Genomic DNA, 16,910 nt, shown 5'->3' on the forward strand with positions numbered 1-16,910 from the left:
AAATACTGTGGCAAGTTAATGGTAAAGATCATTTGTAGGATACTTAGAAAATTACGTGGAATGAGGCAGCTTCAGCCTTGTATTCAGGTAGCCAGGTATGCAGCACTACATGCTGCTGCTCCAATTAAAGAAAGTGAAGGAAACGACCCCTTTTCCCCCACCAAATGTACAAGGTCTGTCCAGAAAAAGCCCAGTCATTGTTAATATAATGAGAATGGTTTGCCTGACATCAATGTGACCTGGCAGCTAAAGATAGTGGACTGGAATGCGCATGTGTGAACAGTGATGACTTCACTGTACTAGTCAGTTGGGGGTCAGTAGAAGCCCTGGAGTCAGCATGTGTACTGTGTGGCCATCCCATTCAAAATCACTAAGTGAGTTAGAGCAATGAATCTGCATTAAAATTTGCATTAAGCTTGAACATTCCTCCATGGGAACTATTTGGATGATTTAGGAGGCTGCAACTATGGGCAACTGATGATTGACAGCTTTATCACAACCACAAGTTTTTTTGTGAAACATCAAATCACCCTGGTGACTCAACCCCCTACAGACTAGATTTGGTGCCCTGCAACTTCTGGCTTTTCCTGAAACCAAAATCACCTTTGTGAAAGGGAAGAGATATCAGACCTTTAGTGAGAGTCAGGACAATATGATGAGGCAGCTGATAGCAATTGGGAGAACTGTGTGAGATCCCAAAGTGCTTACATTGAAGGGGGCTGAGGTGTCATTCTCCTGTGTATAATGTTTTTCGTACCTTTCTTGTCTCTATTTTTCATATTAGATGGCTGGATACCTTCTGGATACCTTGTATGTAGTTATGTCATTGCATAGTTATGTATTATGTATACGCAGTGTCACTTACATAGACACATATACACATGCTTTATTTAAAAAAATTTTTTTAAGCAAGTCCCAATACCATAACTTCAATTAGGTCCATTTTAATCCTGGGATTTCTACACCAACCACATCATCTGTATTAGCAGTAATCGATTTGCTATTCATGTTGATCTAGTCTTGTCAGTAAGGAGTTACATTATGCCCAGTATATTTAATGAATTACTAATTCCATATTCTTTTAAGAAAATCAAGGTATATGTTTTTATTTAATATCTTTTTTAAAGCTATTTGCCATGTGTTCAACCATTTAAAGGCTTAAACTTCATGCTATGTAGAAAACTTAGAGTCTCTCCCTTGCAGGTGATAGTTGAAGTTTTATTACTCTGACTTGTTAATGTTTTGTTTCTACGCCTATGTGCTCAACTAGATTTAAAATCCATTGAGACTGGGGAGTAAATCTTGAACTCCTTAGAATTGTAATAGAGCATTACTGTTAGAAAGATAATCTGATTCAGCAAGCTCATTTTACAAATGAAGTACTGTAGCCAAGATAAAGGAAATTAAATATCTGAAGACACAGAGCAAGGAGTTCTTTTCACCATTTAGTATGCTTTTGATGCTTCATGAAAAAAGGCACAAAATTAGTTCATTGGTTTGGTGGAGACCTGCCTTTCACCTCTGCCCCTAACTTTTTTTCTGTTTTTTTTTGTTTTTTTGTTTTTTTTTTTTTTTTACAAAACTAAAGAGCAAGAGGAGGGGCGATATCTATTAGGAAATATAATAAAAGAAAAATTGAAAAAAGAAAACAAGGGCAAAACAAACCACCAAGAATAATCAAACAAACAAGGCTTTCGCCCAGTAGTGTGTTAGAAATTGGCAGTTCAACTCCAAACCTTTCATCGAGTTCTTCTGATCGGAACTGTTGGGGCAGGAATACAGAGAACAAAAGACTGAGACGGATGACAGGCTAGCATTTGTGCCACCCAAGACCTGGGAGAAAGCTGTGGTTTGGCACACTGTTAGGTAGCTGTAGCATGATGTCAAGTGTGGGAGACATTGTCAGCCTTTTCTCATTTTTCCTCAAATGAGACCAAAAAAAATACTTTATCAAGGTGATAAGTGGAAGAATATGCTGTGTTCTTAGACAGCTATCTCTTAATCCTAAAATTCATTATAACTGTCTAACCAGCTTTTACTCAGTAAATTGATTAAAAGGAACAAATTACAAAAATTTACAGTAATTTTTACATTTTAAAAATCTTTTTGAGGTCACTCTTTATCCCTTATACGTATAATATAGACACAAAAGTGGTAAGTACTGTGGAGATTAGTAAAGAAATAAATGTAAAAACTAAGCAGCATGACAAATGTAATTCTACCTGATTATATTTTCTCTACCCATATTTAAATTTTACATAGCCATTGGCTACTCCTCCAAAGGAAGTAACTAGCTCGGGGAAGACAGAGGCCTTGTCGTATAAATAAACAGTACATGAATGACTTTTGAATAAATGACAGGATTGCTGTGATTGCACACAGTGGATTTTAAATGTATGTTACACATTGACTGGCAACCCACAGACCAATATAAGTATTTTTTTGAAAATCTGAATCAATATTTACAAATTGAGGAAATTTACATTACAAATGCAAACTTTTATCTTCTTTTGAAAAATTAGTAAATCTGGCCAACATCCAGCAAGACAATAAACAAGTGTTCTTATTTAGAAGAGTATTGGCCTTCATTATTCATGCACTTCCTTATTCAGTATTTTTTGAGTGCCTTCTTTGTGTGCAAGGCATTAATCTGGATGCTGAGAATACAGAGGTGAACAAAACAGACCTTCCTTCATGGAGCTTACATGCTGTCAAGTTAAATAGTTAAAATATCGGTGATAATTGTTGAGTAAACAATGAGGGAGAAAAAGGGAATATGAAGTTTGGTGTATATGGGAGTGGGATCAAAAATTTTTTTAAAGATTTTTTAAATTTATTTTTAGAGAGGGAAGGGAGGGAAAAAGAGAGAGAGAGAAACATCTGGGGGTCATGGCCTGCAACCCAGGCATGTGCCCTGACTGGGAATCGAACTTGTGACACTTTGGTTTAAAGCCCGAGCTCAATCCACTGAGCTACGCCAGCCAGGGCTGGGATCAAAATTTTAAATAAGGTACATTTTGAGTAAAGACCTAAAGTTACAGAGCTTGACATGTAGAAACCTGGAAGAAAAGAATTCCAAACAGTGACAGCAAGTGAAAAGGACCTGAGGTTGGAGCATGTCTGGCATGTTTGAGGCAGAGTAAGGAGGTTTATTTGTTCTGTTTTTCTTAAGAGTAGAGAAATATTTCTGTTCCCATACCTGTATCAAAGATCAGTAAAGGTCAGGAGATGTTCATGTTTCAGTAACAGAAGAAAGCTTATTTCTTTGGAAAATAAATAGTATTCCTAGGCAAAGTGTCTCTCTCTTGAAAAGAATCATCCTAAATACAATTATGCAATAAAACAGTGGCAGCTATGATTAATGTGCAGAAAAGATGCTGGAGGAAAAATTTAAATACTGGAAAACAGGATTACTACTTCAACAGACTTCGTGCATGTTCCTAGTGTGATGCTGTTATACTGTATTAAGTGGGAAATTTTCTCATACACCAGAACCTTTTATAGGCTTGAGTAAATAAAAGGGTATTCATAAGGTGCATTAGGAATTGTTGGCCTGGACCGGTAAAGGCATTTCCAGATATGTATCTCTGTAAGACAAAGAACTTAAAAAAAAAAGAACTTAGAGAACAGATTACATGAAAAAAGTGAAGTTAATCGTTTGTGATATATTCTGCTGCAGCTGAGAACACATATACAAATAAAGTGGAATCTTACAGGGTGATTAGGTTCTGAAGTCAACACATAAGGCAAAGATCTGGAAAGGTCCAAATTACTCTTGTAATTCCCTCAGAAATGTATAACAGATATCGTCTTATTAAGTCCAACATAGCCAATTTTACTTCCAGTGTTGGAACCAGAAATCCATTTCCTCAGTGGAGCACCAGGTGAAAATAGTTGGCCATGTTTTATGAACAAAACAAAATGTTTTCTTAAATGCTAGAATTCCACTCAACACAGGGATGTAATCACGCAGTGAGAAGTAGGAAGACAGGTTCACAGCTCTCTGGGAGAAAAACAGGTTCATATCTGTCTTCTCACACTCCAAGGCACAGTTCCTTGAGTGTGCAACATTGCCTACACTTTGTGAAATACTTCTTTTCTCTCCTCATCCAGATATATTCAGGGAAGATGTTATTCAGTTGTACTGTGTCCCTCAGTTACTTGTGCATATAGTTACTCCACAGAATAAAATAACTTGCACTTGTAATAACTAGTGCAAGTAGTATAAATCAATAATAGATTCCTTTTTCTCCAGAATGTTCCTTGTGTTTAAAATCTATTAAGCACTCATAGAGGGAAGCAGTTATTGGCTTTCTGCCGTCTCTGTGTCATAGCTTATAGCTTTTCAATCTTGTTCATCTCATGGCACACATAAACTAATAAAATTCTGTGGCACCTGAAAAATATATTTGTTGCCAACCTGAGGAAAAAATAGGTATAATTTTGATTTCATTCATACTGGGCAGCTATTGCTGTGTTATATATTTTATTTGACAGTCTCAGGGAAAAGAGATTAGTGCCTATGACTATACAGTCAGGTACTGCGTGTTTAAAAATTCTTGTGGCACACCAGTTGAAATTCCTTGGCTTGCAGTCAGCGTAGAATTAAAGTATGATCTCCCAGTGGTGGTTAAAGTACTGTGTGTACTGATGATAGGAGGCCTAGATTTTTGAAATTATTACCAACTAACTAAATACTGGGAGGAAAAACATTTTGATATTAAAAGGTTTTCTTTGATTTGCCTCAACCTTTCAGGTAATGACCCATAGATTGCTGAACAAGGAATTAATTTCCCAGTGATTTAGCATTTAGGAAAATATCTTGGATTTGTTGTTTTATATGGATTAGACTTGCTTGAATTTATTGATACTTGAGGTGTTATTTTCTGCGTGATTGACTGTTAAAATTAATATCTGCGAGATATTACTGAAAAAAAAAGCCCCAGTGAAGTCTTTTATTTGACTTATTAGAAGGGAAAAAACCCCTGAAGACCATGCCACGGATCATAATCCTCTTAAGAAAACATTGTAGAAGTAAGCAGTTAGGAAAATATTTTGAGGCCTGAAAATTGCTTGCTAGGATGCAGTGTTTTAAAACAATTTCTAAACTATTTCAAAAGGTTCTAGAAAACATAATGCTTCTTCCCCTCAACTTTCCTTCTCCCCAAAAAACCTTTTGAAATTGATTTGTAAGGTTGGTCATGGCATAGGTTTCTTAAGACACTCTTCCATTATACTTGCTGGATTCTAAATTATAAAGCTTGTTGGCTTTAGATTTCTCTTTTTCACTATTTATTTCTTAATTAGTAAGGTAAATAAAAGCTGTACATATTGGACATTCTCAACAAAAGACAGAATCACCTGTGGTGTTGCTTCTACAGTATTTTGTTCCCTTTCAAACACAATGCTAGCAGTACTTTAAGAAGAGCGTACATCACAAGTGGAACCTCAGCAACTGTTAATGCATTGGTGTTGGTTGTCTCCTCACCCTCTGATGCCAGTGAGGTAGAGGGTGATGCACCCGCTTTGCTGAGGCATACGTGACAGGCACAGGCCGGCATCCAACAAAGTGCTGTTTTGCACTTATATTTTAGGGGGCCAAGTTATGTGGCAGTATTGTAGATAGGAAATTAAATTACAGTATTAATTTTGATGTGTGTAAAATATCAGTGGACTTGATACTAAATCAAAAATATCTACTCTTTATTCTGGATTTTGTGTACATTATAAACTCTCAAAATTAAGAAAAATAATTTGTAATTCTGAATCATTTCTTACAGTTTTTCAGAAATGATATATACCCATGAAGTAGATTTACTGTTTTTAAAAATTATTGGCTTACATATATATTCTGTGGTTGTTTAGGAAGAAACACAATCATTGCTAGAAAACCTGCAAGTTTACCACACAAATTACTTTCTGATTTTGCGATGTCTTCATCAATTCACTTCTTCTCTTCCCAAGTACCCACTGGGTCGACAGGTAACCTAAATTTCCTCATTTGGAATCTGTGAAGTCAGAATATTGGTCATTTCTTGTTTTGATTTTGGTACCATTCAGGCATCAGAATTTGAAATAGATTTAAATTTTGCAGTGAGTGCTAATCTAAATCCATTCAGCTGTACACATTACTAGTAATTGAAACAGTACTTTTTGTTCTGATGGCCACAGCTGGAAACAACCACTTGAAACCCAGTGGTGTTTCTTCTACTACAGTGTACTTGTGCTAAGGCATTTTACCTTTCTCTCTTTAGTACTTTTCATCACTTAAAACTAAGAGCTGATTCTCCACCTTAGTGGAATGGAAAAATTCTGTTTAAGAATGCTTTATGGTTAATCTTGTGTTGTACTAAGAACTAAAAGAGAAGCAGTACTTCTACTTCTGGCAAAATTACTCTCTGCTAGTCTTTGTGTCATACCTACCATAAACCCTCTGTACAGTGGATGCTAATGGAAGAATTTTGTCTCCCTGAATTTCTGCATCCTTATCTCAAAAGTTTGGAGAACAAATATCTAAAAATGATTTGTTCATAATTTGATTTCTTGCCATTAAGCCATTTTAATAACTGCATTGTTGTTTTTATGATTTCCATATTACAAAGTGACCAGTGATAATAGCCAATCCCAATCCCAATAGAGTTTCATTTTGCTTATATTTAAATGATGTTTTTATAAAGCCCAATCCATGTGATTTATGCCAGTTCTTTTCTTATCTAAAGAAAATGGTTGTTTTTAATAGCATTAATTTTTTTGTTTTGACCATTTATGTAGATTTTGTCAAACTAGTCATGTACAAACTTGAGTACATCACTTTTGGTTCCTCACAAGTTTGCTGTTCACTTGCAGATCAGAGAGCTGTACTGCACATGTTTAGAAAAGAACATATGGGATTCAGAGGAGTATGCATCGGCCTTGCAGTTGCTGAGGTAGTTTTTTTTTTTTTTTCTTTTTAGTCCGCTTTAAGCCTGCCAGTAACTAACACCTTCCTCCAGACCTTTGCCTGCCAAGGAGTTTTATAAGTAGCCACGTTGCCTCTAATACTTGTATGTACCTTGAATTTATGTCTGTAGCTTACAGTGTTTTAATGTGGCAACCATCCATTTCTTTGCTGGTTTTAGCTTGTACTTGACCTTGTGATTTTTAAAGTAAAACAAGTGTTTGTTTAGTCAGATATTAACACTACACCAGGAGAACTGAGATATGGATAATTTTAATCTAGCCAGCCTGACATCATGATGAGGAAAGGAGTCATGGAAAGCACGCTCACCATGGCCCCTACCTACTTGAGTGGAGGAACAGCTTCCCTGGGTGAAGTGCACCCTGTGAAGAAGGTCACTGCTGACCTTGATGAACAACCACGAGTAGGCAGTGGCTTCGATGCTTTCCCCTACCTGAGCTGGCCCTATCCACAACAACATTGGATAATGCATAAATTACGTATCTAATATTACATGAATAAATGAGATATCTTAGAGTTGTTATCACTTACTGTCCCTGACAAGTGTACCTTTTAAAGTTATAATCATTTGTTCTTCTTGGCTTCTTATATGTATGGTGACTTTTTAGTCTTCTATAAAAATAGTGACCACTTGGTCAGTGAGTAAAGGAACATCAAGTGTGAGTTAGGTTTCTGCATATAGTCTTATAATTTTCCTCAGTGGATAGAAATGCTTATATGAAAGTATAAAGAAATTCGAGAACTGAGTATTTATTAAGTTTTGGCTTCCTCTGGACCCACAAGAAAATAACAGATGGCCACAGTAGGAGGAAAATTCACATTGAAAGCACTTTCAGTCCAGAGACTTAATAATACAAATGTTCTGTGATCTAGCAGGTGCAGCCTAAGATAGGAAACTAATTATAATGCTATCTGGAAAAATAACTCCTCATGGAAACTAGGTTGCTACTGAAAAGCTATGTTGTATTTAATTTTTTAAAATGCCAATAAGAGATTTCTGTGCATTTATTTACTTCCACTGGAATATTTCTGAGCCTTCTGTTGCTTTCTGTTTAAGTTAACATACCTATCTCAAACACCTAGTTGATTCTTATTGCTGGGTTTTCTCTTTAAACTTTGTGATTGGTGATTCTCTTTCTTTAGTTTGGTATTGCTAAATTCATAGGTTCCTTTGTCAGGGAGGGACTTGTTCTTTTCCTTTTGTATCTCCCTTGGCCTGGTAATCTTGGGGGTACAAGTCAAGGATCAAAAATACCAATTCCAAACTAGGATAAGGAAACAAGAGCCATAAAAATAATATAACAGTTGTACCCATTGTGTATGAAGGCTTATAGTGTGCCAGGTACTGCATTATGCACTTTCAGTGCATTTTCTGGTCTAATAATTAAGCATTAGATACTATTAGCCACACTTTACAGCTGAGAAAACAGAAGCACAGAGAGTGTTTCAGTGACTTGCCTGATTCTCTTAACTGTTGATGGAACCAGAATTCTAATCCAGGCCTGACTTCAAAGCTGTTGTACCTATGGATTTGGGGACCTCATAAAGCAGAAACAACAGAAAACAAAGTTATAGTCATTTTTCTAAGCTAAGGTTAGAAATATAGGAATATGAAAAACACAAAACATCAAATATGGCAGCTACAGCAAGGACAGGCAAGAGTGGGCACTACTAAAGAAAAGGAATCTGGGAACCTCTGGACTGGATTTATTTTTCCTTTTGTACAGATTAGTTGTAGACAGGAAGTAAGGGGTACTTCTCAGTTTGGCACTCTGAGTAAGAATCATCTGGATTTAGGAGACCAGACATTTTCATTACCTGTCTATAAACAATTCAAGTCACAAGAGAAATTGAGAATAAAATGATTATTGAATGTTACTTTGGAAAGAAAAACTAAAATACTGTTAGAACCATAGTCTAGTTAACATTTCTGATTTGAATTTTTAAAAAATAAAGTACCTTAAATGCAACATCTCCCTGGAAATATCCCTTTTTTCTGGAAAGCAGCATCCTTAAGTAACCATAGATTTACTTGATGGAATATTTTCTGACCATTAAAAAGCACTTAATTTGTAACATTTGTATGGAACCACAAAAGACCCCAAATAGGCAAAACAATCTTAAGAAAGAAGAATATAGGTGGAGGCATCATGCTTTCTGATTTCAAACTATATTATGAAGCTATAGTAATGACAAGAGTGTGGTGTTGGCATAAACAGACACATAGATCAGTGGAACACAATAGAGAGCCCAGAAATAAACCCACACATATTTGGGCAATGAATGAAGAAGGAGCCAAGACTACACAGTGAGTACAGTGAAGAAAGGAGAGTCTCTTCAGTAAATGGTATTGGGAAATAGGAGAGATACATGCAAAAGAATGAGACTGGATCATTATATTACACCAGTCACAAAATCAACTCAAAATGGACTGAAAACTTGAATGTAAGACCTGAAACCATAAAACAAGAAAAAAATGTAAGTGGTAAACTCCTTGACATTGATCTTGGCAATGACCAATTTTTTGTCTTGGACACCAAAAGAAAATGAAACAAAGGCAAAAATAAATAAGTGGAATTACATCAAACTAAAAAGCTTCTGCACAGAAAAGGAAACTGTCAACAAAATGAGAAGGCAGTTTACAGAATGGAAGAACATATTTGTAAATCATATATCTAATAAGGGGTTAATATCCAAAATATATAAAGAACTCATACAACACAACTGAAAAACCCTGAACAATTTGATTATAAGTGGGCAGATGGTCTGAATAGACACTTTTTCAAAGAGCAGATGTACGAAAAGGTGCTCAACATCACCGATCAACAGGGAAATGCAAACTAAAACCACAATGAACTATCACCTTGCACTGTTCATATGGCTCTTATCAAAAAGACAAGAAAATTCCAGTCAAGATGGCAGCATAGAAAAACACGGCTTGCCTCTTCATGCAACCACATCAAAATTACACCTAAAATATAGAACCACCATTACTCAGAACAGTCAGAAATCAATTGAATGGAAATCCAACAATAGCAGAATTAAAGAAAATAACAGAATTAAAGATGATTATTATTAAAACAATAATCATCAGACCAGTAGGAGGGGTGAAGACTTGGAATGGGTTGGTCCCACATCCATGTGTGGTGGGTAAAAATTCAAGAGGAGTATCTCAGGAGTGAGAAGTCCCAGCTCTACACCAGATCCCCCCCAGCCAAGGGTTCCAGTGCCAGGAAGGTAAGTCCTCATACATTCTGGCTGCAAAAACCAATGGGGATTGAGTCAGTGGAAGAAACTTCTGGAATCCCAAGCAGTTACCCCTCAAAACAACCCTCAAATGAAATTACTGAGACTAACTTCCTCTGAGCTGCAGCATCAGGGCAGTAGTTTGAAAGACACTAGGGGCATACAGGGAGGAACCGAAGTGTCCAGCATCAAGGTGGGAGCTGGGGGACAGCTTTCTCTCAGAAAGAAAGGCAGTCAGAAGCCATTGTCCCTTTTTAGAGCCCTCCCCTACAAAAAGTCATGGAGCCAGCAAGAAGGTGCCATATCTGAGACTCCCAGATATGTCCAGCCATCAACCTGGCTAACACTGTTTACCCTGCCCTGAGGATCACCTGATACTCCATCCCACTCAATTTATGGATCCACCCAAACTGTTAACTGACTTTTCCATATGAATGGCTGGTCTTGGCTCATGTTTCACAACTTCCTAAATCCTATCAAACAAGCAACAGCCAGCTTCAGTAAACCACCAGTCTCCATACCTCTTGCTTAGTGGCCCAGCACTAGCAGCAGCCAGCCTAGATTCATGGCTTGGCTGTGCCTGGGGATCAATACCAGCACAAGGAGCAGCCATCTCAGATTACTTTACAGCTCATGCAGGGTGGCCTCAGGCAGAACACAGGTGGGGGAGACATTGGCCTGTGCCCTCTGGGAAACCTCAGAGCTTGAGCACCCAGTGGACAGCTACAGACCTCATTGGAACACCACCACCCTACACATGCACAGCAGATCCTCCATGGGGTGTGGAGGTTGATGGTCAGTGGTCACAGCCAGTCCTTGAAGCTGACTTGCCTGAGTAAATTCCTTCCATTGACCTGCCAACAGCAATCAAGGCTCACTACAGGAGGAGGGGGTTTTCAACCCTCGAGTAAGGCACACCTCAAGTACCCAGCTTGGGTGATAGGGGAGGCTGTGACACTGAACCCTACAGCACACTACTACATTAGGGCACACGACCAAGACAGAGAGTCAGAGCAGCTCTACCTCATACATAGAAACAAACACAGGAAGGCTGCCAGTCAAAATGAGAAGATAAACATGGCCCAAATAGAAGAACAGATCAAAACTCCAGGGAAAGAAAACTAAACAAAAGGGAGATAAACAGTCTATCAGATGCAGAGTTCAAAACACTGGTTATAAGGATGCTGAACAAACTTAGTGAGAACCTCAGCAGCATTAAAAAGATCCAGTCAGAAACCAAGGATACACTAATTGAAATAAAGAACCATTTACAGGGAAACAACACTACAGTGAATAAATCTGAGAATCAAACCAATGATTTGGAACGTAAGGAAACAAAAAACAACTGATTAGAACAAGTAGAAAAAAGAATCCATAAAAACAAGGGATGTGTAAGCAGCCTCTGGGACAACTTCAAGCGTTCCAACATTTGCATCATAGAGATGCCAGGAGAAGAGAAAGAGCCAGAAATTGGGAATCTATTTGAAAAAATAATGAAAGAAAACTTCCCTGATTCAGTGAAGGAATTGACATGCAAGTCCAGGCAGCACAGCGAGTCCTACACAGGGTGGATGCAAAGAGGCCCACTCTAAGACACATCCTAATTAAAAAGCCAAAGGTTAAAGATAAAGAGACAATCTTAAAAGCTCCAAGAGAAAAGCAGTTAGTTACTGCTTTTCTACTACAGGGGAGTTCCCATAAGACTGTCAGCTGATTTTTCAAAAGAAACTTTTCAGGCAAAAAGGGACTGGTGAGACATACTCAAAGTGTTGAAAAGCAAGGACCTACAACCTAGATTACTATAATCCAGCAAAGCTGTCATTTAGAATCTAAGGGCTTCTCAGGGATACAGGGATTCTCAGAAAAGAAAAAAACAAGAAAAGAGTTCATCATCACCAAGCCGTTATTATATGAAATATTAAAGGGACTTATTTAAGAAAAGATCAAAACTGTGAATAATAAAATGGCAATAACCACATATCTACCAATAATTGAATCTAAAAAGCAAACTAAGTAAACAAGAACAACAGAGACAGAATTATGGATACAAAGAGTGTTTTGATGGTTGCCAGATGGGCGGGAGGAGGTAGCATTGGTTAAAAAAGGTGAAGGGATTAAGAAGTACAAATAGGTAGTTACAGAATAGACATGGGGATGTAAAGTACAGTGTAGTTAATGCAGTAGCCAAAGAACTTGTATGCATGATCTGTGGACATGAACAATGGTGCAGGAATTGCCTGAGGGAGTGGGTGGTGCTGGGTGGAGGGTGGCAAAGGGGAAACTTGTGACAATTGTAAAGGCAATATCAGTAAAATGTAATTTAAAAAAGACAAATAGCAAATGTTGGTAAGGATGTGGAGAAAAGGAAACCTTTGTCCCCTGTTGGTACAAATGTAAATTGGTGTGGCCACTATGGAAAACAGTATGGAGGTTCTTCAAAGAATTAAAAATAAAACTATTTGACCCAGCAATTCCATTTCTGGGCATTTTTCTGAAGGAAATGAAAGCACCAACTCAAAAACCTATCTGCACTCCCATGTTCATTGCTGTATTATTTACGATAGCCAAGACACGCAAACAACTGAAGCATTCAGCAGTGGATGACTGGATAAAGAAAATGTACCCCCCCACACTAATATTTAACCTTAAAAAGAAGGAAATCTTGCCATAATACCAAACTCCTAGATACAGAGAATAGATTGGTGGTTGCCAGAGGTGAGTGGTGTCAGTGAGGTGTAGTGGGCTTGGGGGTGATCAAAAGTGATGAATGTGGTAGCCCCAGCTGGTGTGGCTTGGTTGAGCATCATCCCATAGATCGAAATGTCGCAGATTCGATTCCTGGTTGGGGCACATACCTGGGTTGCAGGATTGGTTCCCTGGTCAGGGCACATGCAAGAGGCAGTCAATTGGTGTGTCACTCTAACATTGATGTTTCTTACCCTCTCTCTCCCTCACTTCCCCTTTTTTAAAAATCAAAAAAATAAAATTAAGTGGGCAAAGGTGGTCAAAATATACAAACTTTAAGCTACAAAATAAGCCCCAAGATGTAATGGACAGCATGGTGACTATAGTTAATAATACCATATCACATTTTTGAAAGTTGCCAGGTAGCTTTTAAAGGTTCACATTATTTTAAAAAAATTATAATTATGTGCGATGACAGATGTTAACTAGACTTATTGTGGTAATCATTGTGCAATATATACATGTACTGAATTATGTGTACACTTGAAACTAATAAAATAAGTATCAATTATATCCCAATTTTTAAAAAGAATTTACAAGGAATTTGTCATAATTTGGGAAAATGTTTGTTATATATTCATGAGTGGAAAAGACCAGCAGAACTTTGCATCACAGTTATTTAAAAGTGTGTGTGGCAAACATTGATGTGTATGTGGTGAGCACACACATATGTCTTTATAACATGTCATAATTTGACATGAGTGCAATGGTTCTGCATGCCTTCTATACCCTTTCTTTTCTGAGTCGATGCTTGGAGCATGAAGACCACATATGGGATATGAGTTCATTAATTTTACACTCGACCGCATAATCATTATATAATGACACATTTGTGTTAAAATGCCACTTGGAAACAGGAAGTGGTAAAAATGGTGCTATCCCAGCAGTGAGCTAGGTGAGTACACTGGCTTTTCTTAGTCAGCCATAAGAGACTGTAAGATGAAAAATTTGTCTTTCTATTGGACAGACTCTCTAAACAGCTGTCTAGAATTCAAACACTAGATCAAGAATTTTTCAGATTTCTGAAATTCTAAAAACCTTGCTTCAATAGGAAAAACCTTGCTTCAATAGCAAGGTTTTAAGGATCGATAGAAGTCACAGTCCTCTATTTATATATAGGAAGATGATGGATCTACTGGACCTGGAGAGCACTATACCCTCACATCAGGAGCAGTGGATGACTTTGGCTATGATTCTTTTTTTATTATTTTTATTTTTATTTTAGTTGTTGTTCAAGTACAGTTCTGTCTTTTACTCCCAGCCCAGCCCACCCGCCCCTCCCTCCCTCCCTCCCTCCCTCCCTCCCTCCCTCCCTCCCTTCCTTCCTTCCTTCCATTCTAATTTTTTTTTGGGGGGCTATGAATCTTAAATTGGGGATAATGAAAAGTAGGGCCCTCTTCTTAGGTGAATTTATTCTGCCCCCTACCCCATCAGTGGAGAGTTACTCAATCCCATTTGCTTCCAAATAAGGAAACCAAAGCCAGAAACATTGGCTTTTCTGCAATTGGCAGGGCTGGAATTTAAGTCTGAATTTTCAGAGTATAGTCTGTTTTTCAGTTCTATTCTAATTATTTGAAAAGTGGTGTAAAAGGAAATTTATATGCATTTGTGGCAAATAGTCCATGTTCAAAACATACCCAATTTTTTTAAATGAGCCAGCAGAGCAAGTTTCTGTGGACTCAACGCCCCCATAACCCCCAGCATCTTGACACTAGTCATTTTGGCACAGGCTGCCAACACAAATGAAAGGAGCCACAGTGTCTGGTCTGCTTATCCCAAGTGTAATGCTATGAGCTGGCTACAGAAACAGATTTGTAAATTGAAGTTGATTGATAGCTGAAGGAATTTACTTTATACTGAAAGAAATTATTCTAATTTCCAAGGAAGACTTTTGAGTTAAACTTAATATATTAGCAGGTTGGCTCAGCTTTCATTGAGTTGAAAAAACATGACCTACATAATACTATTAACATTTGATCACTTTAGCTTACTTCAGAGAGACTAGAGATTTGGAATTTAAATAATGTGTTATTTCCTGACATTATGGATCATCTTTAGATGATATTTAAAGATCTAGTTAGGAAAAATGATACAGTCCCACAGTCAATGATATGCCTCCTAAATAGCAATACTGTAATTACTTTTGATTATCTAGATCTGTCCATGCAAAAGACATATGAGATTCACTATTAAAATAAAATTTCTTTCTTTTAGAACAGGGGTTGCCAGTTTGGAATTTGCAACACATCAGGTCCTCCACATTCATCTGTAGCCATGGTAAAATCAGACAAAACAGCTTAATTGTTGAAGCTCATTTTAAAGCAAACAATGTTGAGAGTAATGTTTTTAGAGTAATGGTTTCCAGGTTTTAGTATGCCACAAGAGTTAGCTAAAGTGTACTGAATGTATAAATTTCTGCCTTTGCCCCGCAAAGTCTAAGTCTAATTATTGGGAACTTTGGTGGGGTCATTAGCAGTAATCTGTATTTAACAAGCACTCCACAGCGTTTGGACATACAGTCCAGGAACCACACTTTGAGAAACACTATTCTAGAAAATAAGGGAATATAAAAGGGCTACAAAAAATTAAGAAAGAAATGAAGCCTTTAAAGGAAAAGTCTTAATTGTGGAGAAGTTGGGTGACTTTGGGCCATTGATTTCAAATTGATTTTAGTCCAAAACTAATTTTTATATCAATAAACAGGGAAAAAATCTGAATTTGTATTTTAAGGTTTTTTTCTTAAAATAAAACAGTGTGTGGGGGGGGCGCTGGGATGGGGGTGAAAGGCAGAAAACTGTACTTGAACAACAATTAAAATAAAAATTAAACCAAAAAATCAGTCCCCAGTACTAATTTTCTGCTAGTAAAATGAACAGGTAGCTAAGAAATACTAATTTTAAAAACTGAGAAATAGCTGATCAAACAATTTGACAACTTATTTTCTTGTGAGTTCAGTGTTATAGTTTTATAGTGTGTCAATAAAATATGTATATATTTCTTATACTAAAGTTGTTCCTAACCATATGATAGAATTAAATTTATTCATTTTGACATACAAAAAAGAGTGTGCTGTCCCACGCTGCCCACGGAGTGAGCACCGTAACTTCTGGATGCTCCCCAACATGAACCATTTTGAGAACAAACTATTCTTCACTAAGCCCTGAGGTCATGAAACTATCATACATAACCTTTGCCTGGTTCAGCCATCCTGTGTATGTGTGTGTGCGCGCACACGTGCGCATGATATGTTGATCCACTGATGGCAAAGATGACCATGGTTCTTACCTAAACTGAATTTTGGCCAAGTGAGAGATTAAGGAAGACAGGCAATTGAATGCAGAGTAGTAAGTGCTGCGATGGATGAGGTTTCATGTGCAGTTAACCTTCGTTTGGGAAGTAAAACCGTTTCTTGTAGGAGGTGGCATCTAAGATGAAATATTGAGGCTTAGAGAAATGAATGTTTTCAGTTTCTGTTTCACTTGTTATCATATATAATTGGTTTTTTGTGTTCTCTTTGAATAAGATAATCTCTGAATTTTTTTGGTAACCATTTTTGTGTTTTTTCATCTAGTCTCATTAATATATTTGCAGCTTTACGTTTTTGAATATTTTTCAAAGCTGTTTTATAATGGTCTGTTGAGAACTTGAGAACTCACTATTCAGATCTTTGCATTAGCCGTGGATTGACGAGTTTCTCCTCATATAGCCTGTTCTCCATAGACATTTATATAATGAGTACTTAACCAGAAATTACTGGCTTTCTGCATGATGAAGCAGAACACTGCCCTGCCAGATGATTACTTTTAATAATTGCTGAATGAGTCTTTCTGCCTTATTTAAGTAGACATTTTTAAATACAGCCTATAAAGTTTTAACACATTAAGCATCCCAAGCCTTTTTTGAACCATATACCTGATAGTGATATGATTACTTATTCAAGTTGGTTAAACCTTTTTTCCTG

At 37.2% G+C, this 16,910-nt stretch overlaps 1 protein-coding gene across 3 annotated transcripts in view; it reads left to right on the plus strand.

The window, feature by feature from the left end:
* The window catches only part of ORC3 (origin recognition complex subunit 3), a 63,553-nt gene that overhangs the window by 26,605 nt on the left and 20,038 nt on the right, over window positions 1–16,910 (plus strand). For all 3 annotated transcript variants that reach the window (XM_028509406.2, XM_028509407.2, XM_036024446.1), the window contains 2 exons: window positions 5,866–5,982; window positions 6,847–6,926. In XM_028509406.2, coding sequence (XP_028365207.1) covers window positions 5,866–5,982; window positions 6,847–6,926 — 197 coding nt within the window. The remainder of the gene's footprint in view (window positions 1–5,865; window positions 5,983–6,846; window positions 6,927–16,910) is intronic.

The sequence above is a fragment of the Phyllostomus discolor genome, chromosome 4, assembly GCF_004126475.2.
Source record: "Phyllostomus discolor isolate MPI-MPIP mPhyDis1 chromosome 4, mPhyDis1.pri.v3, whole genome shotgun sequence".
Taxonomy (NCBI): domain Eukaryota; kingdom Metazoa; phylum Chordata; class Mammalia; order Chiroptera; family Phyllostomidae; genus Phyllostomus; species Phyllostomus discolor.